Genomic DNA, 25,207 nt, shown 5'->3' on the forward strand with positions numbered 1-25,207 from the left:
TTCTCCAGATTGGAATTTTAGCAGCTATCTGGTTGCTAGGGCCCAATGTAACCTAGCAACCAGACAATGGTTTGAAAGAGAGACAGAAATATGAATAGTGGGCCTAAATAGAAAGATAATAAAAAGTAACAATAACGATGTAGCCTCTCAGAGCAACAGTTTTTGGCTGCTGGGGTCAGTGACCCCCATTTGAAAGGTGGAAAGAGTCAGAAGGGGATGGCAAATAATTAAAAATACTATAACAAATAAAAAATGAAGACCAATTAAAACTTTCTAAGAATAGGACATATACATACTAAAATTTAACCTGAAGGAGAACTACCCCTTTAAGAAAATCCATGGTTGGGGGTACAAAGTTAATGGCCTTGACAAATGTAGAACGTAGAGCATCTTAAATCAGCACTAGTTCGTCAATTAAAAGGGTCATAGTGCGTTTTAGTCCATAAAAGATAAGCGTATTAACCCTCCAGCGCCACAAAAAAAACAGAAATTTGAAATTACGTGAAAACTTGCCCAAAACATAAATGGCAGCGTAGGCGTCGAACTATGACGGAAGTAGGACATCTTGCTCCTCCCGGGAGTTCACACGGCCATGTTTAAACTCTATTGCAAAGACTGCCTACTGTTGCGACTGATTGGAGGAATTCGAAGCGTCAGGACAGTATGCGAGTCTCTTACTTCGGCGGGAAAAACAAAAATGGCTTCATAGGTTTTACGGCGAGAGGAAAGGGACTTGGAAAAAATGGAGATTTTAATAATACTATAAGAAAAGCGATCTCTTCCAGTCGTTCGCTCATCTATATGTAGGCACATACCTTCAGTAAAGTGAGTACAGCGGGAAGTTGCGGGGCTGTTTACGGGCTCAGGCTCATCTAGCTGTCAGATCCATAGGACGATTTGCCTTAACTCCCCACATTTAGACAAGAACGAGAGATCGGCGGTCTGGGCGCAAAACAGAAGTGGATCATAGCTGCTGGTGTTTATGTAATGTATTGGGCTGGAAGGTAGAAGCCTGAGAACACTCGCATTGATTTTCTTGCGCTAAATCTCGTACAGAGACCATGTACACTCACTATGTTGCACCACAGATCCATTTTTGGGCTAGTCACAGCTTGCAGTTACAATACTATGTGGGATGTCAGTGCAAGTTCTCTGTGCCACTGATTAATATTGATTTTATATGCGATTTTATATATACAAAATAAATGTGCACAAGGCCAATCGTTTGGCCTGTTTGCACCTAATGAAACTGTCAGCCCTACTGCACCCATGGGCAGGTAATACTTTAGTCAGCCTATGAGCAAATGCTGCTACATATTGACAGTAGTAAGACACCTAGGGGCACTAATCCACGAACACTCCGAAGGCGTCGGAATGCATTTTTTTCGTAATGATCTGTATTTTGCGTTTTTTTTCGTAAATTGTAGCGACTTTTTCATAGCCATTACGATTTGCGCAAATTGTCGTGACTTTTTCGTAGCCGTCGCGCTGAGTACAAAAGTTTCGGATTCATTTAAGCTTCAGTATCGTGACTTTCCTTGGGCCAGGTTGGAGCTGCAGAGTGCCATTGAGCCCTATGGGAGACTTTCCTTGGGCCAGGTTGGAGCTGCAGAGTGCCATTGAGTCCTATGGGAGGCTTCCAAAATCATGCAAGTCTGAAAGTTTTGCCCGCCGTTTACGAGCGCTCGATACGAAAAAGTTGCGCCAATATACGAGCAAATCGTAACGGCTACGAAAAAGTCGCGACAATTTGCGCAAGTCGTAATGGTTACGAAAAAGTCGCAACAATTTACGAAACAGTCGTAACACCGACGAAAAAGTCGCAAAATGTTCGTTTTCCAATCCGAATTTTTCCCATTTGGATTCGTGGATTAGTAAATCAGCCCCCTAGTATTCTGTCTATTGAGCAGTAGTGGTTGTAACCAGCATATCTCTTGCTATAATTGATTGTTAGTGTGCTTACCAAAAAAAGTAACTCGAGGAGCCTAATCGTAAAACTGCCTCAAGTATATTTTTGATATTTGACATATTGAAAGTTTTAAACTGAAGACTGTCCCTTCTATCAACCAATACTGCTTAATCAAAAACTAATGCTGCCGTGTATTCAGTTTGAATGTGTTTGTATTTTTAGGAAAAAACGTGAAAAATGGATGACGCAGAGTCAAGGTTCACCCACCTCCTGCAGCCAATCAGGGATCTGACGAAGAACTGGGAGGTGGATGTAGCAGCTCAGTTGGGTGAATACTTGGAGGAGGTAGGGGATGTCCATAAGCAGTGCTTAATTTTCATACAACAATCAGTTAACAGTCAATTTAGGAATACCCAGACCTTAAATAAAATTTATATATATTGTACTTCACACTTGCACAATAAAAAAATCTCTGCAGGATATTATTTAAATTGATTAATGTAAAGTACTATAAGCTATATTAAATTAATTGTTGGGAATATCTATTCGGGAACAATATGTATATAATGTCTCTTGCCAGACAAAATAAGATCCAGCTTCTTATTTAGTAATAAATATTCATATATTGGTACAGTTTTGATTATTTTGACTTCTCCTATTATGTATTTTGTTCAAAACAAGTCCATAATTGAGGTTAGTGGTTGCATTGGCATCACAGAATTATGTGAGCCAGCAGTCACTAAGCTGGTTTAGCATTGTCACTTTGCTCATGTGCAGTGTGTGTTAGAAATACTGCAACCAAAATACAGATTTTTAGTTCTGTCTGAGAACACAGTAATATTTTGAATAGTAGTTTGTAGGATGGTGTCTTGGATGGTGGAAAAAAGTATTAAGCAGGCCATACACTTTCAGATTTTAATCTTCCTCCGACATGCTCACATATCAGTCGTATGTTTAAATGCAATAATGTGAAACTAAAGCTGGCCATACACGGGCAGATCCGCTCGCTTGGCGATGTCGCCAAGCGAGCGGATCTTCACTCGATATCCCCACCTACGGGTGGCGATATCGGGGAGGCATGTAGGCGAATTTGATCGTTTGACCCTGGGGCCAAACGATCTAATTCTGCACGCGGCAATGGGGCAGTCGGTTTGGGGGCCGCATCAACGAGCCGATGAGGTCCCTGATCCGACTGGATTTTCTAACCTGGCTGATCGATATCCGGCCAATTTCAGGCCAGATATCAGTCGGCCAGGCCCCTCGGTTCTGCCCCTACACGGGCCGATAAGCTGCCGAATCGGTCCAAGGGACCGATATCGGCAGCTATAATCGGCCCGTGTATGGGGACCTTAACATTCAGACTACAATTGTAGGATAAAGCCCTTAAAATTTGAGGATACAACCAAAATTTTCTAACCTGGCTGATCGACTAAATGACTGATCGCAATGGTAAGAAAGTGACTGGAATGATAATTCGGAGCCGACGCATGCTCGAAAAATCGTACAAAGCTAGGTTATAATAAATATGGTTTTAAAAATCTCATAGGCATGAACAGAAAGTGAGTGAGTTTTTCTGTGGTGAGTTCTAATCTCACATTTTGATAAATCTGTCACTGTGTGTCACTTTCTAAACTTGCATGTAGGAATAGTGCTCATGAATATTCTAGAAAGCAGCATGAGCCCCATCTTGCTTTATAGCTGGTTTGATAAACAAGGCCCAGAGCTATTCTAGCTCAAAATAAAGCAGTATCAATTAAACTTAAAGGGAAACGAAAGGCAAAATCACTTGGGGGTGCCAAAATGTTAGGCACCCCCAAGTGACTTTAACCGCTTACCTCGTACCCCGGGCTGGTGCCCCTGTTAGGAGAAAACAGCACCAGCCCGGGGCACCTGGAGCGGATCGCTTCCTTCTTCCGGCTTCCGTTGCTGGAATGCCAGCGGTGGGCGCATGCGCAGTAGAGTGAAAAGCCGACTTTAATGTTTAAGTTCGGCTCTTCACTCTACTGCGCATGCGCGCGCAGCGAATCAGGAAGAAGGTGCGCCGGCAGCTACCCCGGGCTGGTGCTGTTCCCTCCTCACAGGGGCACCAGTAAAAGGTAGGTGGTCAAAGTCACTTGGGGGTGCCTAACATTTTGGCACCCCCAAGTGACTTTGACTTTATTTTTCCTTTAATATGAATGGTTCTAACATTTATACTAGTGTCCTATGTAGTGTCTTTAGTATTCAAGGGCACAGCACCTGCAAAAGTATGCATTTTCACTATGAAACCTGTCCTGTGTGTGCATTAACTGGCAGATACCATGTTTGTGGAAAGCAGCAGATTTTTATTTATTTATTTGCTGGCATAAACATGCAACGTGTAACATTAGCTATACTGAGATGCCTGTGGCTGATTTACCAAAGAGATTGAAAAGCATAAGGATATTTATGTGAGGCAAAGGTATATAAAAACTATACAGAACCTGTGATGACATAGAAAATTAGACAACACTTATGTGAAAATATAAGTATCATAAAAGGTGGTAATTATGTGATACCTGATTCCCTTTAATTTGCCATGTTAAATGAACAGACTGTTGTCTCATATTTTATAACCAATAGTTGGACCAAATTTGCATTTCCTTTGATGGTGGGAAAACTACAATGAACTTTGCAGAAGCTGCTCTTCTCATCCAGGGGTCAGCATGTATCTACAGTAAAAAGGTAAGTATTAAGAACTGAGCAAGGACAACCTTGGTCTGCAGATATGATGGATGGTTGGTTGTGCAAATAAGAATATACGGTTGTGGCAGTTTTGAGTAGCTTTCTAGCACTAACATTATGTTGTACATGCCACATAGTGCAATTTTTTTATACTGCATGCCACTTATAAATATTCTGTTCATCAAATAAACTATTTGTAGTGGTGGCAGCTTTGCAGGTCTCTTCCCACAAGAGTTTGATTGAGTTCAAGTCTGACTATTGTGCCTGCCAGGCCATCTGAGACAATGCTCTGGCATTCTACAACTAAGTTTTGCATGGTTTAGAAGTATACTTTAGATTGTGGTCCTGCTGCATGATGAAATTTGCATCAATCAATCTGTAGAGGCAGATGTATGTTTGGATCCCTAGAAACAAATTTCCTTTTTATGCATGCTGACATGTAATGTAACCTATGAAACAGACTTTTCTTGTTGTTAAGCCACTGTTGTAAGACTTCACAACAGACAGCCCTATCTGAGCTTGATTAGCACACGCAACCAGCATCTCCACTATGTACAAGTTGCAGCATCCTCTTATGGTTGTCAGTTTGTTGATATGTTGAGGTGAAGTTGAACATCTGCAGTAGAGCCCTAGGTTAGGCAGTACTATATCAAAGCAATCAGGGCATTGTATTGCTGCCTAGGTTTCAGTGCATGTGAGATGCCACAGCTTCTGATTCTTATTTTACATGCTCATTCCTCTGTTTGACATTACCCCTGTTATTATGTCTAGCTACATTTTAGTGTGTTGCCATAACCAAGGCGTGAAAACAGCAGACATGGCATTTTTGCCAAAATATGTTGGTGTGTGTTGTGATAATGCACTGTTTTTAACAGGTGGAATACCTTTACTCATTGGTGTACCAAGCTCTGGATTTTATTTCCAATAAAAAGTAAGTTTTTTTTGTTTTGTTTTGTTTTTTTATCCTCAGTTGCTGCATTTATAATAAAACATCAGTTTTACCACTCTGCTTTATATAAGGGTAGTAATGAAATGACAGTCTGATTCAGTTTGAATTTCCTGTAGCATTGTTATTGATAAAATAAAGGGTTCATCTGAGACTATATCAGTTTCTTTTACAAAATGTTTATAAGGAGCTGCTAATAACGAGGAAAAAATAACATGCTAGTTGACATGGCTGCCCTAATTCTACTAAAACATTTACATTGATGTACTGTGTTTTAAATGTGTGCATCTCTTTCCCTCTCTCTCTCTTTCTTTTTCATTTCTATTTGTCATTTAACATCCGCATTCCTGCCCCCTTAATCTCTGCTGTTCCAATCTTCTCTCAATTTTCCTCTTTTAGCTGGTTCATAACTAGAGGTCAGTCATTTCAAGTAGATGCTTCAATTAACATTTAAATCATGCATAGGGAGGCTCCAAGCTAAGAGTATAACGTGTAAAATAATATGGAGTGTTATACTATTTTATTTTAACTTATTTTACCTTATACCTCTATTCTTCATTAGGAGGGACCAACAGCCAGCTTCCGTAGGAGCAGATGGGGTGGATAAGGATGCCACGTTTGCACATCGCAATGATGAAGAGGAAGTAAGTCCAAGTATCTGTAATGTTAAACTCCTATTTCATCTATAAACTGGTGAAGAACTTCTTACTATCTGTTGACTTAAAGGAGAACTAAAACTTAAGGAATAGGCTAGAAATGTTGTACATTATGTTTGGGCTTCTGTACCAGCCCTAGGTAACCATAGCCCTTTAGCAGGGAAGATCTGTGCCTTCAAAGATGCTCCAGTAGCTCCCCAACCTCTTTTCTGCTGATTCCCAGCACATGCTCTGTGCTGCTGTCACTTACTGTGCTTAGGGACTGATGCGCAATATACTGTGTGTTATAGAAATATAAATGTTGCAGGCTGATGTAAATGTTGCTACAGTAGTTAATTCGGATTTGCATAACATGACAGCTCTGAAACCAGTGCCATTAGCATCAGAGTTTATTAATCAGACCTGTAGCATCAGTTTATATGACAAGACAGGTCTCATTTTCTGCCTGATAATTTGCTACGACATTTAAGCTTAGCTGTCCTGAACAGTTCTAACAGAATCCAAGATGAGGACCTATATCATTACTATGATAATATCTAGTGCAGTCAGTTTAATATATAAAATATGGCATTTCTAGCCATATTCATTTTTAGGGTTTAGTTCTCTTTTAAAGCAACCTTTTCTTACTTTGATGCTGTTAGACTGTCTTGCTGACTGACAGGAGTGTTGTAGGGAACACTACAAAGCATTGGCATACATACTGAGTGTCAATTACTTTATTACTTATCTCACTAGTACTTTGCGAGACTACACAATATTGGAATTGAAAATGATAAAATATATATATATATTTTTTTTTAAGTTACAACTTTACAGAAAAACTTCAAACTGGCACAGTACAACAAAGCTATTAGCTTTGAAAAAGTACATTACAGCAATCATGTACATTATCAGGGTATAATATTACATACACATTTATAAGATTAATACAATGTTATAATGCACAGTTTTTTGTCCCTTCTAATATCTGCCTGCATTCATATTGGATTAAGTAGTTGACCTCTTTGCTATCATTGTTCACCAATTATATCTAACCAGAGATGGTGGGGGTTGCTGTCTCCGGGCCTAACAGAACGGTTCTTAATGTTATTATTGCCATATTACTAGGAACCATGTCATCTACTATTCCAGAGAAAGTAACCCTTTTAATAAAACACGATTAAGCCAAGACGATGATCATCCTTTTAGAAGCAATATCAATTATGAAGTGAAATTGTACAGAATGAAGTTTGGATATCAGCATTTAAATTCTATAAATTCACTTTTTTTTTTATTTTTGTTGCATGTATTAAATAAAAAAATAGATATAATTTATGCGTACTAAATTCTGAAGATGGCTTTTAATAAATGTTGTCTTTTTTTACTACAAAATTATACCAAGCAGAGTTGATAATCAGATGAACTGCAACCCATATTCATACAAGATACCAGATATATATCATTCTATTGTGACAGCCAACTTATAATAGGAAACATTTCCAGGCATTATAAAAATAACAGTCAACTGCTAATATCCTAATCTTTTCGCAATTCCTCATATTTATGAAATATTACACTTTGTTTTTATCCTGTCCCCAGAAAAATGCAAGTTTTGGGGTTTGATTGTTAACAATATCACATTGATTATTTTTAAACAGTTTCTAAGTCTAGATGATATAATTGACCCCAAGAAAACAAATGTGGACATAAAAAAGGACCAAGTACTCCATGTAAGTCTGTACTCAACTGTAGCATGACCTGCTCATTCTTATTATGTGCTAAAATTAGGAACTTTTTCATTTTTTCCTTGATGGAAACTCCCTATTCATTTTCCTCTGTTCATTTTCCTTTTACTCGGCATGTGCCTTATAGGTTTGTGGCCTTGCTCTTCTGATTTGTTATACACTGGATTTGTGACTTTGTGAATCTATTTAACTAATAAGATGTTTGCTTTTAAACAGGTGACCAGTAAATTCTACCTGGTGATTGGTTGCTATTGGTTACTGCTCCTGGGCAAATTTAATGCCTTTTAGTATATTACCCCCTTTGTCTGCCTCGATTCATCCTTTAAAGGAATACTGTCATGGGAAAACATGTTTTTTTTTTTGTTTTGTTTTGTTTTACTGCTGTGCTGCAAGTTGGATGATCTCACCCCCCGGCAGCAGAACAATGGGAAGGTAGCAAGATTGCAGCTCCCAGTAGATATTAGAATAGCATTCAATAGTAAGATGGCTGCCTTCAAACCAACATTGCACCTAAAAAAATCTATTTGTTTGTTCAAGAATAACATTTAAATGGTAGAGTGAATTATTTATGTAAACTGTGCAATTTAAAAATAAACAAATCGCCATAAAAATCGTGAATCACTATAACTTAATTTTTTTTTTTTTTTGGCTTACCTTTAAAGGTAGTAAACATTGTTCCACTTACCCCAATGGCTCTTGTCCCTCCTGAGGAGACTGAGAAGAAAAACAACCCTTTGTGCAGGTAAGAGCAGTTTATGGGTACTAGATTGAAATTTGCTGCATTTCCCTGGGTAAAAGTTGATTTCTCTGGATTCTGTCTGATTAGATGGACTGGAAGGCTCATCTTTGTCTGATGCAAGCTTTCAGTTACTCTCGTGGACCAAATTATCTTATATGTATATATATGTTTAGATGTATGTGTGTGTGTATGTATATACAAACTGAAAACCACTGGCACTCACGTAAACAGGTTAAAGTTGCCTGGGTGCAGTCATCAAAGCAGGAAACAAGATTCAAGTAGAAAGAAGCCGCTCTCACAGGTCTTAAGTACAAAAAATAAAGTCTTTTTTATTGTATGGTGAACTGACGTTTCGGCTGAACACCTCAGCCTTTCTCAAAGTTAACACACACTGTGCAAACAAGCCATAAATACATCGAGAGGCGGGAAAATACAGAACCAAGACGTGTAGTGGTGACGTCACAACGCTTCTATACACACAAAAAAACACTTAAAAGTGCAAATACCGAGTATCATAAAATATACTACTAACTAAAGCAATCCGGGATCCCTACATAACATTATAGGAGACACCCGTGTATAAATATTTACCTAAAGGAAGTTATTACAAAGCCGTATAACATAATATTCACGGTTTCAGAATAACAAAAGGAAGCCATACTGTGCATATCATCCAAGAAAAAACTGAGCCATATGTGAAAAAATTATAGACTAAGCATAAAAATAAATATGAATATAAACATAAACGCTAAAAACATAGACACAGAGACATAGTGTAATGACCTTAGCAGTAAGCACCCGATCGAGCATTAAGTTAGTGTATTGAAAGCACCAGTCCCGTAGTCAGATAGTTACAGGTAGGGGGCTTCGTAGAAGCATATTAATAAGTAGCCTCAAATGAATAAAAAATATAAGAATTGGTTAACCGTAAGTAAAGAGCAGCCTACCGCAGTGTTCCAGCATGGTGATTCTTTTTTGAGTCGTCTGACAGGTAGCTGTCAGCGCCGCGTGAGTCCTTAGGAGACGCTTCGCAGGAGGTACGGGTAGTAGTGATGATCAGTTAGGCGCTGTTCTGTGGATTGGCCCTATTACCAGCTCCGTTGGTCGCCAACTGGCGAACAGGGTAGGGAGACCTTGCAATGGCATATCGTGAGTGCGGCACTTACCGCATCTACTCCAGCCCATGTGGTGGTGCTACCAATGCGCTTAAAGCCCCACAAAGGGCATCTAGATTAATGGCTCGATCGATGTGTGGTAACAGGCAGCATATGCTTGTAACACATCACATCTGTGGAGCAAATGTTAGTTTTAGCCAGATGGAGGGCAAGAATGGAGATGCCAACTTTTGGGTCTTCAAAATTAGTATTACAGTGGAGATGTGGCTAACAAGCCCGAGGGCAGAGACTGGTCCGCACAAGTGGTTATAGTACCCCTGTACAAAAGGGGACATGAGCCAACTCGGCATTCCTAGTGATGTCTCACCCTAGTTGTAGGCACAAGGCATAATCAAAAGGGCTGGAGTAAATTATTGAGAAAAAAAAAATAATATTGCACGAAATAAGTATGCGGTAGGCGGAAAAATTGTATCCGCACCATAAGAACAGAAATATAGAAAACCATTAACAAAGCTAGGCTAAGGGCTTTTAAGTAACAAGGTAACCAGGTGCTCATGTCAAATTTGCAACATAGTCTCATCAAAATGTATTAGATACATTAGAGGATTCAGGCTGCTTACTGATATAGTCTCAAAGCGAAAGAGAGAAGCCTAACATCCACCCAGGAGAGGTTAGTGTATAGAAAGGTGTTACAAATAAAAGTACAGACATTATAGAGTAAAGACATATAGGATAAATGTAACATAAAAATAGGCAAATAAGCCAATGTTCATATACTGTATCAAAACAAAAACACCTTATAGCACGACTATGACAGATAGAATGGGGCATATGATATATATATATATATATATATATATTGTAATATATAGTAATATATAATAATATTGTATCCCTCTGGTTCTACACTAGAGTGCAATAGCAGCATGGTGGCTGCTGCTTATAAAAATGTAATTATTCTGCATGCTCTTGCCTGGAAATAACTTATTCTTATCTACACAGCCGTAAAGGGGAGGTCTTAGCCAGCAGGAAGGATTTCCGAATGAACACGTGCACACCTCACCCCAGTGGAGCATTTATGCTAGAACTGGCTGGAAAGTCCCCCATGCAGTTCCTTCAACATATCCAGCATCATGAGGAAGCCAGCCTTGCTCAAGGTACAAAGTGGAGGATTATTGTTTCAGATCAGTAATGTTTGTTAGAATCCCATTGCTTCAGGCAGTGGTAAAACAGCAATGAATGGAAACTACAAAAAATACTTGAACGCTTGTATACTGTAACCTTTTTTTATACTATTTAAAAAAAAAATGCATTTAGGCCAGGACCATTAAAAGTTATTAGGGTGTTTTCTAAAATGCTGTGCAAAGTCTAGCTGTTTTTGTCCTGCTAGCACACCAGTGCTGACCAAAGGCATTTTTTTTCTAAACTCCTGAGAGGAACATCCAAGGGGTTGGAGATCAACATGTTGCTTACAAGATACTGGTTTGGGATCACTGAGGTAAATGGTAGTCTGCCATACAGTGCAATTTAGATATGTGAGACTCCCCTGGGAAACAATAATTATATTACAGTGCTTTTTACCTTTAGGCCCCACCTGTCCTCCGCTGCTAGAAAACTGCATTGCAGCAGGCCCATATTTATGATAGTACACACTAAATCCTTTGTATTCTACAAACCTTATTGAAGTGCTGATAAATAGGGGTCAAATACCATTCATGTCTGTCTGCACAGCTAGAGGATGAGTACATATAGTACATGGGTGAGATTATCATATGAAATTAACCTCTTCTGTGTTTTCAGACACATGTTATAAAATAATAATGTATGGTTTTGATTGAACATAGTACTTCTTGAATGCGGTTCTTCACAGAATCTCTGTCTCTTAGGTGAACAGAATGCAATCCCAGAAGGTGAGAATGATAATATGGAGGCAGAGAAATCAGATTGTGCTGACCCTGTGCAGGTGCTACAGTTCTCTGATGAAGGAGGTAAGACATAGTTATCATCCCAGATTTAAGCTCTAATGTGGATTCTAATACCCATGTTAAAGGAGAAGGAAAGGCAAAGTCACTTGGGGGTGCCAAAATGTTAGGCACCCCCAAGTGACTTTAATCGCTTACCTTTTACCCCAGCTGGTGCCCCTGTTCAGAGAGAACAGCACCAGCCCGGGGTACCTGCAGCGCTTCCTCCTTCCTGTATCGCTGCGCGCATGCGCAGTAGAGTGAAAAGCCGAACTTTAACAGAGAAGTCGGCTTTTCACTCTACTGCGCATGCGCCTATCATATAGTCGCAGCTAAACGAAGGAGGAAGCGCATCGCTACAGGTACCCCGGGCTGGTGCTGTTTTCTTGCACCAGCCCGGGGTTACAAGGTAAGCGATTATAGTCACTTGGGGGTGCCTAACATTTTGCCCCCCCCCCCCCCAAGTGACTTAGGCTTTCCTTCTCCTTTAAGTGCCCTTTACTGTCATAAAGTATAAAAAATGTAGGCCACCAATACTAGGTTCTGTTCGCACATACATACAGATTATAGCTGCTGTATTCTACTAGGTGGAAGACTGATGGCCTCTCAGATATGAATATATTTGCTTAACTTAACACACACAATTATCATGAAGCCCTGCTAAAGTCTTAATTTAGTAGTGCATGAATCCTTACTAATGCAGTAATGTTGAGGTAGAAAGTACGGCCAGCATAAGTACAATAAAGCACATGAATTTAGCAATCCTCCAGTTTAATATCAGCAGCTATCTGGTTGCTAGGGTCTAATTTACCCTAACAACCAGGCAGCAGTTTGAACAAGAGACTGAAATACTAATAGGAGAGAGCATAAAGGTGAGTCATTAAAAGTAACCACAATATCATTTTAGCCTCACAGAGCATTAGTTTTTGAGTTGCTGGGGTCAGTGATGCCCATTTGAAAGCTGGAAAGGAGCAGAAGAGAATGGAAAGTAATAAACTACAAAAATAAGTGACCAAATAAATGGCTACTAAACAGGACATTTTGAAACTACCCTTTAATCTATCTTAGGAAAAATAAAACTCCAAAGGAGCCATGGAGGCTTCATTTGTAAGAAATCTATGTAAGTCTAAAAATTTTCATGCATTTGCATAATTTGGGTGCAGCGGCTAATTCTGTTGTAGACAGGATAGATGAGGTAGTGGGCATAGTAAGGGAAAATGGGGCAGGAGACTTGTCCCGTTTGAGCACTGGAGACCAAAACTGAACAGCATATTCTAGATGGGGCTGTCATGTACTTGAAAGCCTTTATTTATGCTGAGCTGGAGTAGCCCAGTGTTTTCCTCTCAGTTTTAGTAGGTATGTTGTCAATTTTGTTTCTTTAGCACCTGCAGCAGAGAATGGTGATGGGGCTGGATTTCTTCCACTTGATGATCACGATGAAGCCGGTGATGGAGAAGTGGAGCAAGCAGAGCACATTGAGCGGCGAAAGGTGTGCCAATTATGTTTGGCATTTTATAAATAGTTAATTTTAGATTGGGGTGCAGGTAGCTGTTGATTAAATCTGCAGCAGCAATCTTAAGTCAGAGTTATTTCTGCACCTCTCAGCATCTTTTTTATTTCTCTATCTGTCCATCCCAAAAAAAAAAATCAATCTTCTAAAATCTCTGCAGACTTTGCCCATACTGCATACTATTTGGATTTCGCTTTGCATAGATTTGTTGAAAGTGATTATATTTATCTATTTTTCTGTGCATTGTATTGGACAGTCACTTGTTAATGCGCATGCTTTGTTTTCATATTGCCCTGGCTTTATGTATTTTAATTTGTGCTTTCCACAGATGCAGACGGAAGAGAGAGGCTACGTTCTTCGGGAGAGACTTGAACAAAAACCTGCTTCAGCTATTAAGGTAGAGCTGGCCCTGTGCTTCTTCCTTTAAAGGGAAATTATTCCGATAATGAAAATTTAATATAAGATTCATCCCATGGAAACAATCAAAATATAATTGAGACTCCTGCATATGTTCTAAAAAAACAAGTTAGTTTTCAGATGTACTAGACCTAACTTAAAAATCTGACTCCAACTCCTGCAAGAAAGAATAAGAGAAGGATTTCTCATAGGGGAATATGACTATTACAAAAGTGGCACAGAATTTATACTGATTATTTTTAGAAAGTGTGTTTCCATGAGTTAAAGGTTATATAATTTTCTTTTCATTTTTACAATAGTTGCGCTTTAAAGAGATGTGATGATTTGTGCCATTAATTTGTTGTGCTTCTCTATTATTTTAGAATGAAACTTCTGACCCCTGGTGTGGTTTGGATCCTTTTGAGTCCTGTGAAGAAAAGCCATTTAAAAAAGGTGGTCTAAGAGTGGTTTTCTTGTCTTTCAGGCATTTAAAATATTATTTGTGGATACTGTTTACCCTTTTTTGGCTGCTTTTAACCCCATTCCCCTATCCTGTCAGGTAAACACTATACACTTCCTCGAGGTATTGCAGAAGACCTCTCTTCAAACAAGAGAAAGCGAAAGCTACCTTGCAAGCTGCAAGACTTCATGAAATGGTTCTCCTCTACACGTGAGTTTTATCAACTACAATTGAAGTTTGGCAAGGGAGCTAGCCAAAGCTGACCATTTATTCAGATTTTCAGAACAATTGACAAATAGTGTGCATTTGGCCACAAGATCTAATTGATTGGCCATAGTCTTTTCAAGTTTTGCTTATTATTTGTGTCATAATTTTATATAGGGACCCGTGAGCTGGAGACTAAAATGATATAGGGAAGAATTACCCCCAATGCCGCACTCAATTATTAGTCTTAATTTAATTCATTGTCAATGGATAACACAATCAATAGTTACCACCATAGGGACATCGCCACCCGCATGCATATAGACAAAGTTAGAGGAGGGGGGGGGGGGGGGGGAGTCCTCAAGAATGATTTTAAAAAACTAACGGAGAAGTTGAGGGCAAGGACTTCCAAGGTAATTTTCTCAGAGATATTACCTGTGCCACGAGCAACATTAAGCTTAGGGAGATTAATGCGTGGATGAGAGATTGGTGCAGGGAGGAGGGCTTTGGGTTTCTGGAGTACTGGGCTGATTTCTCAATCGGCTACAGGCTCTTTGGGATGGGCTCCACCTCAATGATGATGGGGCAGCTGCTTTGGGGGAGAAGATTGCTAGAGGGTTGGAGGAGATTTTAAACTAGAAGTGGGGGGGGGGGAGGGTGCAGTGGGTAATTCTGTGGTAGACAGGATAGATGAGGTAGTGGGCATAGTAAGGGAAAATGGGGGAGGGGAGCGCTCTGTAAAGGGGAAGAATAACACCCTCCTCCCGTGAATCTATACCCCTTTTAATACAGCTCAAAACCTTGTTTGCCCTTGCAGCTGCTGCCTGGCATTGCTTGCTACAGCCAAGTTTATTATCTACAAGGACTCCAAGGTCCTTCATCATTATGAATGAATTAATGAAATTGTGATACATATTGAATGAGTTTATTTTTAACAGTAATTAATAAATGACTTAATGGTCTTAAAAACAACTTAACTGATTGTGTTATCCACTGCTAATGAATTAAGACTAAAAATGAAGTGCAGCTTTCTGTGTACTTTTTCCCTATATTAGGACAAATATTTCTGGCCCCTCACACCGCCACTTAATGTCTTTATGTATGTGAGTGCTCATAGGTAATTAACTTTTTATGTAGTTAATGCTGGAGGCTAGGAAGTTAACTTTAGGGGATGGTGCATAAGTATCTCCCATTCAGCAGTGGGTAACAAACAGGAACATAAAAAAAAAAAAATATATATATATATATAAATATTTATATTTATTTTTCTGTGCATTGTATTTGACAGTCACTTGTTAATGCGCATGCTTTGTTTTCATTGGTAGGTTTTATATATATATATATATATATATATGTATATATGTATGTATATATATAAAATTATATAATATATGGGTTTTTTTTGTTTACAAATACCTTAGTTTGTAAAGTTTGTTGTTTGCTTTTGTTTGAGGCTCTTTTTAATAAATATTTTAGGTCACTATAAAGATAATGAGAAACCTATTGTGGTCTGTCGAACAGCACAAACAAAAAAGAAGGGGTGGGAAAGTAAGCAGGATTGTAGTAAAGGGAAAGGAAAACACACATTCTGCACATATCGAACAAGTTATTGCAAAGTTATTTGGGGATATGGTAGGTGTGCAATTTGTGATTAAATGACATTTGTTAGAAAAGGATCATTTGTTTTCCTGAAGCATATTTTGTGTTTTAACTATAAATCATCTTTATAACACCCAATAGGTCTACTTATGTACTGTAAGCAACAAAGTGTCATTAATGTGTCATTAATTTATATAGAAATCCAAAAGTTTCAATTTCGTGCTGGCCAAACCATTTTAGTCGGGGCTAAAACGATTCCCCGGAGACCTAATTACACTTCGGTATATTTTTTTTAATTTTCAAGTTTCCAGTTTTATTGACATATACAAATAACAATGAAGCATCATTACCGTAGTGAAATTCTTTTGGCCCATTTTCCCCCAAACTTTACATAGACAAAAAAAAACAAAAAAAAACAAATATTTAATATAATAAAAGTGTGCAATAAAGGTACAAGTATTTACAATAAAAAATGCAATGAAGTATTTGAGATTGTGCAGTGAGGATTTAAAGAATTTAAAGTGGCATTGCTTAAAGTGACATTATGAAAAGTCCAGTCGTTATGGGGAGTGTGTGTGTTGGTGTGTGCAGAATGTCAGCAGTTCAGAAGCCTGATGGCTTGTGGGTAGAAACTGTCTCTGTATCTGCTGGTGCGGTCTGGATGCTCCTGTACCGCCTGCCTGATGGTAGGAGCATGAAAAGTCTGTGGCTGGGGTCAGAGAGGATCCGCTGCATCTTCCTCCTACAGCGCTGTCTGTACAGGTCCTGCATGGCCAGCAGTTCACTTCTGGTGATGCGCTGTGCTGATCTCACCACCCTCTGCAGAGCTTTGCGCTCCAAAGCATTACAGCTGCCATACCAGGTGGTGATACAGCCAGACAGAATACTCTCGATGGAGCATCGATAGAAGTTTGTGAGTATTCTGGAGTCCATCCCGAACCTCCTCAGGCGCCGCAGAAAGAAGAGCCGCTGTCTTGCAGCTTTTGTGATCACACCAACGTGGTGAGACCAACTCAGATCCTCACTGATATTGATGCCCAGGCATCTGAAGCAGCTGACTCTCTCCACCTCTGCTCCCTCAATATGAATGGGGGTATGGCCTCCTACCTGCAGTCTCCTGTAATCCACAGTGAGCTCCTTAGTTTTGCTGACGTTGAGCAGCAGGTTGTTGTCACGGCACCAAGATGTCAGGGCTCTCACCTCTGCCCTGTATGCCGATTCATCTCCATTAGAAATGCAGCTGATGATGGTGGTGTCGTCTGCAAATTTGATGATAGTATTGGAGCTGTGTGTTGCTGTACAGTATTGGGTGAACAGGGTGTACAGCAGGGGGCTGAGCACACATCCCTGGGGAGACCAATGCCAAGTGTCAGTTTAGATAAGGTGATGTTGCCGGTCCGAACCACCTGAGGTCTGTTTGTCAGTAAGTCCAGGATCCAGCTGCACAGGGAGGAACCGATGTTCAGGTCACGGAGTTTCATGACAAATCTGGATGGTATGGTGGTGTTGAAAGCGGAGCTATAGTCAATGAACAGCATCCACACGTATGTATTTCTTTGGTCCAGGTGGGAGAGGGCAGTGTGAAGTGCAGTTGCTATGGCATGGTCTGTAGATCTATTTGACCTGTAGGCAAACTGGAGCGGATCAAGTGAAGCAGGGAGTAAAGATGTGATGTGAGCCTTGACTATACGCTCAAAGCACTTCATGGCAATGGAGGTATATAACTTACACAAGCAGTTTATTGATTGATTTCAATAATACATTTTTATTTTAAACAAATTGAGCTTAAGGTCTGACCATAAAATTTTGTCCATAGGTAAAAAATCGTATTGCCTAAAGTTTTTTGACAGGTCCTTATCAGATAATCTGTACCAATCTGTAATATTAATAGCTGTGTGATCCATCTTGGGTCAGAGAATGACCCCCAAATCTACCATTCTCATGTTATGTGTTATTTACAGATTGGGATGGTTCAGAAGCCATGAAATTGCGAAGGAAAGGGCCAACATTTGCAGGTAAATATAAGCAAATCAGGATTCTAAAGTGTGTGGTATGAACTTTAACAAAAGGCCAAACAGCATCCAGCACTTTATCATAATGTTCCTTTATAGTACCAGAGAGCTAAACACAAAAGCTGAAATTTTGATGAGTGTACAGTAGAATTAAGTCTAAAACAACTGGACTTTTCTGAGATTCACGTTTCAGAAAAGTCCAGTTGTTTTGGACTTAATTCTACTAGATACTGTATATCATGACCTGGATGAATAAGAATCTTCATAGACATTTTGATGAGAGTACTTATAGGAAATTAATTTTTGACTTTAGTTATTTATGATAAATCTTTGTGAAGGATTATGTAGTTTTGCTTCAGAGAGATAGGAAATATTAGCAGTCAGTGCATTTTTTTTTTACTCACATTAAATATTTAATAAAAATTAAATTGTGCAGGTATGCAGAAAGCTCCTGCTGGCTTCATTTAATGTTTAAATGTTTTACAGTAAACTTTAATGTATGGTGCATAAAAAGTTCAAATTTTGTACATTTTACCAATGTATAATGTATATTATGATGTATCTCGTAGGGCCTCAGCACAAAGGGTGATTTGTCATCCGCGATTTTTAATAGTTCAAATGGAAAGTAGTTCCTGCCATGTGCCTAGCATTTAAGCAACCATCACCTGACAAGTGCTTGCACTAGTACTTTCATGCAATTGTCATAGACACTGACGAGCTATTAGGTGATGCCCCTTTAGCTACTGCATAACATTCAGAATTGACCCATGCACAATTGCCCTAAATAAAAAAATTTTCGGTCCTCCCCTCCTAGTTATGTTTGCAGTATCCTTTAGATAAGGATTATTGACCTTGCAGTTACTCTACTGTGTCTGTATCTAGGATCCCTGCCATAAAACAGGAGATTTCTGTCTATGTCATTGAGAAATCGATGCGCCTGCAATACCAGCAGTTGTTGCTTCTTTTATTTCAGTTTGTCTCCTTTTTCATTTTATACTTTTCCTCTCTGAGGTGCTGTAAAACATTGTAACTGCTTGAATTTTTGAACTGGCTGTATACATAAGCTGCATGACTTACTGACAGCACTGTGACCGTACAGAAGCACATTTTAAATGCCCTCAAGGCAGACTCACTGTTGTGTTATGTGGTCCCTTTTATGTGATTGAAAAAGCCTGGTTATGTATAGAAGCTGTAAATGGTGGGTTTAATTCTTATCCATCCTCTGGATCAGTGAATTTGTGAATTATAAATTTATATATACCAGCTCTGGTTAATCCATTTTTTTTTTCATTCATAATTTTTCCTTTACATTCATTGGAACTAATCCTGTGTTTTCTTTTTTTTCCCAGACATGGAAGTGTTGTACTGGAAGCACATAAAGGAGCGAATGACTGCACAAAGGCAGCTTCACAGGAGGATGGTAAAGGAGTGGTTATGGGGCAGATTTTTTTTCCATTTTTGTGCTGTGTAGCTGATTCTGTTATGATGTCGTAACTATATTCATCTCTACAGCTTAAGAGAGCACTATTCTGTAAAGATCCAAACTGTATCCCTAGGCTACTTTTCTTTGATCTGAAGCCAAATTCTCCTAGCCATTCCACCAAGTCATGGCTGTACGATAAAACTAGGGAATGTGATTAATAGTTACCCTGTTGCCCCATGATTTACTTTTAGTTCATGTTTGCAAGTGATTAAATATGCAAAAACAGGTTATGTAGTTACAAGTTAGTAATTATGAAGCTGCAATGCCAACTTGCCATGTTAAGGTTTACCCCATATGGGAGTCTTACTTCTGTTAAAAGACAATAGTGTAAATATGGACAGCCCCTGTCAGAAAAAATATGTTTGCAAATCACCTTTATTATTCAAAATGTGTAGTTTGAAGCTACAGACCAGGATCAACACTGTTACAATCTGCTCTCTCTAGGGGATTTCTCAGGCCACATTGAACTGGTTCTGCACATGCCTTCCCTCTCCTGTTTCATTTGCATATGAAAATCGCTGAAGTTGCCTCGCGAGGCTTTTTCGGCGATTTGCGCGAAATCGCGCCGCCGTGTGCCATCCCACCGGCGACTTGCATTTTCGCCGGTGGGATGGCAGGTGAAGGCAACTCGGGGAGATTAGTTGCCCGCGACCAGGGAGTTTTGTCGCGGGCGACTAATCTCCCGGTGTGCCAGAGCCCTTAGCTGGCAAGATTCAGCCAGTCGGATCAATGAAATGCAAATGAAGCAGGAGAGGGAAGGCATGTGCAGAACCAGTTCCCTGTAAAGTTTCTGTCTTGTACAGGTGTTGCCAATCCCTTTCTAGGAAAAAGGAGAGAGCAAAGAGAGTCTTAACAGTGCTGATACTGGTCTTTAACTTCAAAACTACACATTTTAATTAAAAAAGATAATTTGCAAAAATGTTTCTCTAACAGGGCCTCTTCAAATTCTGAACGTAAGCATTATTTGTATGATTTTATCCGGTACATGTAGAGGGCCAGCTGTCAACTTGGTTCTGTTAGTACTGTTGTTTTTTTTTCTTTTGTAACGTACACAAATTTCATGCAGGGTGCACAGTTTGTGAAAGAGGTTACTTTGTTGAATCAAGAGGAAGAGCTAGTTAATCCTTTGGAGGAGCCTCGTGATGCAGATTATTTGGATTATGATGGTCCTGCAGGTATGTATGGTTTGTAGTGATCTTTAACTGAATTATGACTTCCTTATAAAACGGAAGGTTGGAAAGGGTTTTTGGGGGGAAAAAAAAGCATTGAATCAAACTCAAACATGTAAGAGTTAATAGTAAATAACTTAAAATGCAATCTGTTTATTACATCACTGCCACCTGGTTGTTGCGCCCTTAACCCTTTTAACATGAATGATTATGACCTGCGTAGTCAGAGAGTTAGGGACTACAATGTATATCTACATTATGAATAAATTACTATTTTTATTATATTTATCTAGATGATGCTTCAGACCATGAAGATTTGGGAGAGAATATTCCAGCCTGTTTACGTGAGGAGCCTGCCCTTGGGGATATAGGTAGTACATTCTTTCTTTTTTACTGTTATGAAATATTATTGGGGCTGTAGTTCACCAGGTCTTTGTAATGTCTTATTAGGTGCCCAAATATTTTCTCTGAGATTACTCTATATCTATATTTTTAATTTTCATTTGATATGAAAGTTTAAATAGTTATATATTGGTAACTGAAGATGTGCTGTATAACTTGGAGTTACAGTATGCATAGCTCCTTTCCTGACCTTGAGTCTGTTTTGGTGTAGAGCCTGTAACTCTCCATGATCAGTTAAGTTACGAGGAGCTGGTGAGAAGAAATGTGGTGAGTACTTTCCTGTTCTTATTTCTTTGCTTAATATTTTCTCCCACTGGGCTGAAACAGTATTACAGCTATATAGGTAGGAAACGTCAAAGCAAAGGCTGCCAGTAGGCATCATACCAGGGTTCTTAGCAGAGACAGCATCAAAAACACCTGTGCTGTTTGGTATTGAAAATAATATTTTCTTTAGGTGCTTGCATTAAAATTTTAAGCTTGGAAGAGCTGAGCACATTTCCTGCGGGAGTAAACTTTTTTTTCAGCGGCACTCCAATCTGGAATTTAACCTACAAATCAGAAAATGGTTTGAATGACAGACTGAAAAATAAATAGAGGGCCTGAACAAAAAGTTAAGTATTTGAAAATAACAATCATAATAAAACTGTAACCTCATAGGACAACAGTTTTTTTTTGTTGCCGGGATCAGTGACCCTGTAAGACAAATAGCTTTTTATTCTGATAGCTGGAAAGAGGCAGAAATGGAATGCAATTATTTAAAAAACTATAAAATATGAGCGAAGCATACTAAAACTGAACGTAAAGCTAAACTAACCCTTAAGGAACACATTTCCCTCAGGTTCTGTTTGCAAAAAAGCTTTAAAGGAAGAAGGAAAGGTAAAAATGAACTAAGCTATATCAGAAGGGTCTATGTACATACAGCCATAAGCACTCACAGAACTGCTGCTCTGAGATCTCATGTATGCATGATCTTCTGTGTCAGATTTCCTGCTCTCAGAAACATCTTTCAGGGCAGGGTACAAGCCTGCTCAGTTTGCTCTTCTCTCCCCCTTCCTTCTGCTCTCAGAATTCATCATCCTTCCTTGCTCCTTATTTGCATGTCACTTTTTTTCCAGGAGCTCTTCATGGCAAATTCTCAGAAGTATGCCCAGGAAACTGTACTTTCATTGCGGGTGCGTGAGTGGGAGGATAAAATGGGCCCACAGTTACAGGAACAGGTAAGTCAGACTTTGTTATCTATATGTCACATTATGGCATTAGGTTTAGGTATCTAAATGGAAAGGTTTTTACAGCTGCAGGCCTGACAATTACAGTTTGTTCCCAGCAGCATCATACATAAAAAAAAAAAAAATCTATTATTTTCCTGTCCTCTAGGAAGAACGTGGAGCTTTTGACATTCATGATTATGGCGACCGATTAACTGCACAATTCAGTAAAGTAGGAGAATGGCGTTCATTTGCCAGTCTCATGGCAGACAAAGAACCCTATGAGGTGTGCAGATACATGCTGGCATCCCTTCAATTGGTGAGTAATAGCTTACAATAGATTTATTGATCACTATTGTATCTAAGTCATCAAGAGTTTGGTTTTGTTAAACTATTACAGCCCATTAACTGGTGTTTTTTTATTAAAATAAAAAAGGGTTGGAGAAATATGACAAAATACAATAAACATGCATTTATCTCTTGATTCTTTTACATTTCGCAAGGCATAGTGGCCCTAAATGAACCATCCTGTATGCCTGAAAATTTGTGTAGCAATTAGTGCCACCTAGAACACTTTATTCTGCAGAAAGCTTTACCATACCTGAGTAAAGAGCACTAGAAGCTCCCTCTGTTTGTATAAGATAGCAGTTGCCATTTTAGTGTCATTTAGTGCCAGTTTAGCTTCCTGTTGCAGCTCTAGCCCTTGGTAGGCCAGATCACACATTCCTAAGGGAGGGAGGAGCAGTAGAGGGGTGAGCGCTGTGCAGACTCGCCATGGGAATGATGGATTTTGAGAAAGTCTGATACCGAAGAACATGTTTACCCAAAAAGCATCTGTTTATATTTTTATCTCTAGTAAGATAGTATATGTTGTGTCCTTTATCATGCTGGGTTGATGTAGTTCTGCAATGAAATGTATTGGACAGTTTTGTCAACCTGGGTTAAACAGATAAAACCTCAGCCCTTTGATAGGCCCTAGGCACATGTTTTGTTGCATTTTGTCATACCCTATGGACTCCTTAAATTGGTCAGACTGATTTGTGGGCCACTGTAAGAGGAGAACTAATGTTTTATAAATATATGTAGTCAATCTCCTATCAAATTATTACTGGCCAGTCTTTGAAACGGTTTAATGCATTCCATGTCCAAATGAATGTATGTTTTCTTTGGCAGCCTCTTGTACATCCAGAATTTCTCCTCACTTCCTAATTTTTTGTTTTCTCTCCAGGCTAATGATTACACTGTAGAAGTTTCACAAAAACCTGGCCTACACGAAGGTTTGGATACTATGGCACTGCGCCTATTAAGTCAGCAAAAAGCACACGAGAGGTTTAAAACCTACACAGCGCCATCCATCTCTCAGCAGTGACAGACTCTTCTTAGCCTTGTGTTTGCAGTGTAAGCTGCTAAAGTACTCCTGCTATATACCGCTCAGGTGTGCACAGCCAGTGGACATTGTGTGACCCAGTCATGGTCATGTGGCTGCAGTATTCTTCAAGCACAGGGTTCTGAAAGGCACTGCAGAAAAATGCTGACCTTGGATTTGATTTTTAAGCTAGAATTTTAGTCTTCTCAGAAGTATGCCACCGTGCTGTAGTCACCAACCTGTACAGTTCCTTAATTATCATGCAAATCATGACTGTGGGTGGGGCAACTTTATTGTACAGGGCGCATATTATTTAGACTAAGCATTCTAATGTATGTATAATTACTATTATGCTCCTTTGCATTGAATGTGTTTATTGATATTCTAATTCCTGCTTTGGTACCACTGTGGTTAATACACAAAGTGCTCTGTGGAAAAGCTATGTAGTCAGGGCCACCTTAAGTAACTATTTTATTTGATCTGAGTACTGTACATATGTTGTTTTATCCGTTTTCTTTGTACAGCATTCCTATTTGTCTTTGGCTTTTATATCTATAAAAATCTGCATTATTATGTATCAGTGGACTGAAGATTATTTGATATTCTGCAAGTCTGTATATTTGTAAGCAGATGGAAAAAAAAAATACAGAACAAATCCATTTTAGTGGGAAAGGGGAATTGCTGATGTTTACGCTATATCTGCTCCATGTAAGCGTGTATTCAGGCTATAGATAGTAGTACAAATTGTCCGGATATTGTATTAAATACATTGCATATAATGTGTCAGTTTTGTAAATTAAATTATATAAAGTGACATCATTCTTGTGCATGGTATTAAATACAACATGAAAGATACCTTTTTTTATTGTTAGAGTTTAGCAGGAAAGAGCAAAGTGATTTTAAAATACAACATATACATCCATAAATTGTGATCCATATATAGCAAGTGCTTGTGAAATGTTTGTGAAGCTAGGGAATCAGCAATTGCTGGGTTATTAAAAAAAATAGAATAAAGTTTTTAGAAAGCCAACCAATAGCATATCAATAGGGGGTGCAGACCCTGAGACCACAGTGGGGCCCATGCAAGTCAGTGGCCCATGCCATGGGGGGAGGGGTTAACAGATGGTGCAAAGGGTTTCCTTTGCACAATACACCAAATAATACATACAGTTGTGAGTCATGTAAATATGCAACCATGTCCTCTCAATGTAGATACATGCAGTGCCATCTTATGGGAGGTCTGAGTAGAGAGCTAACTGTATTCTGCGTCTGGCACAACCAGTACAAAAGCAGACATAATTTTGCACCCATTACTGTATATATCACTTTTCCCATATGTTGATTTGGAACTTTACCCACCCAAACAACTTATGATTGCTTGTAGTGATCTACAGAGAGCTTTTGAAAATTAATATTTTATTTTAGTTTTCAAATATTGCAGTGTAATTAGGCATGCTACATAAATACTATAGACACATACACAGACATTGGCTTCAAGTTCAATTTAAATTCCTTGCTGGTAGGAAGATAAGCTTCAGGCAAAGTAATCTGCCCCCCACCCACCTTGCCCATTGCTGATATTTAAAGAGTCTCTAAGGGGAGTCGCACACGGGAAGATTAGTTGCCCACGATAAATCTTCACTATTGC

General features: G+C 39.1%; 1 protein-coding gene across 3 annotated transcripts; it reads left to right on the forward strand.

The window, feature by feature from the left end:
* The first annotated feature begins 658 nt into the window (after positions 1 to 658).
* On the forward strand, positions 659 to 24,414 carry ncaph2 (non-SMC condensin II complex subunit H2). 3 transcript variants are annotated; one of them, NM_001044499.1, is given in 21 exon segments: positions 659 to 825; positions 2,132 to 2,254; positions 4,511 to 4,612; positions 5,488 to 5,543; positions 6,121 to 6,202; positions 7,852 to 7,923; positions 8,601 to 8,680; positions 10,795 to 10,949; positions 11,679 to 11,780; positions 13,136 to 13,242; positions 13,592 to 13,660; positions 14,043 to 14,112; positions 14,219 to 14,329; positions 17,884 to 17,937; positions 19,284 to 19,354; positions 20,484 to 20,592; positions 20,880 to 20,957; positions 21,200 to 21,255; positions 22,104 to 22,205; positions 22,363 to 22,512; positions 23,422 to 24,134. In NM_001044499.1, coding segments are annotated over 20 exon segments (1,875 nt in total). In that variant the 5' UTR covers positions 659 to 825; positions 2,132 to 2,146; the 3' UTR covers positions 23,563 to 24,134.
* The last annotated feature ends 793 nt before the right edge of the window (positions 24,415 to 25,207 follow it).

Source organism: Xenopus tropicalis, chromosome 3 (assembly GCF_000004195.4).
Source record: "Xenopus tropicalis strain Nigerian chromosome 3, UCB_Xtro_10.0, whole genome shotgun sequence".
In the NCBI taxonomy this organism is placed as follows: domain Eukaryota; kingdom Metazoa; phylum Chordata; class Amphibia; order Anura; family Pipidae; genus Xenopus; species Xenopus tropicalis.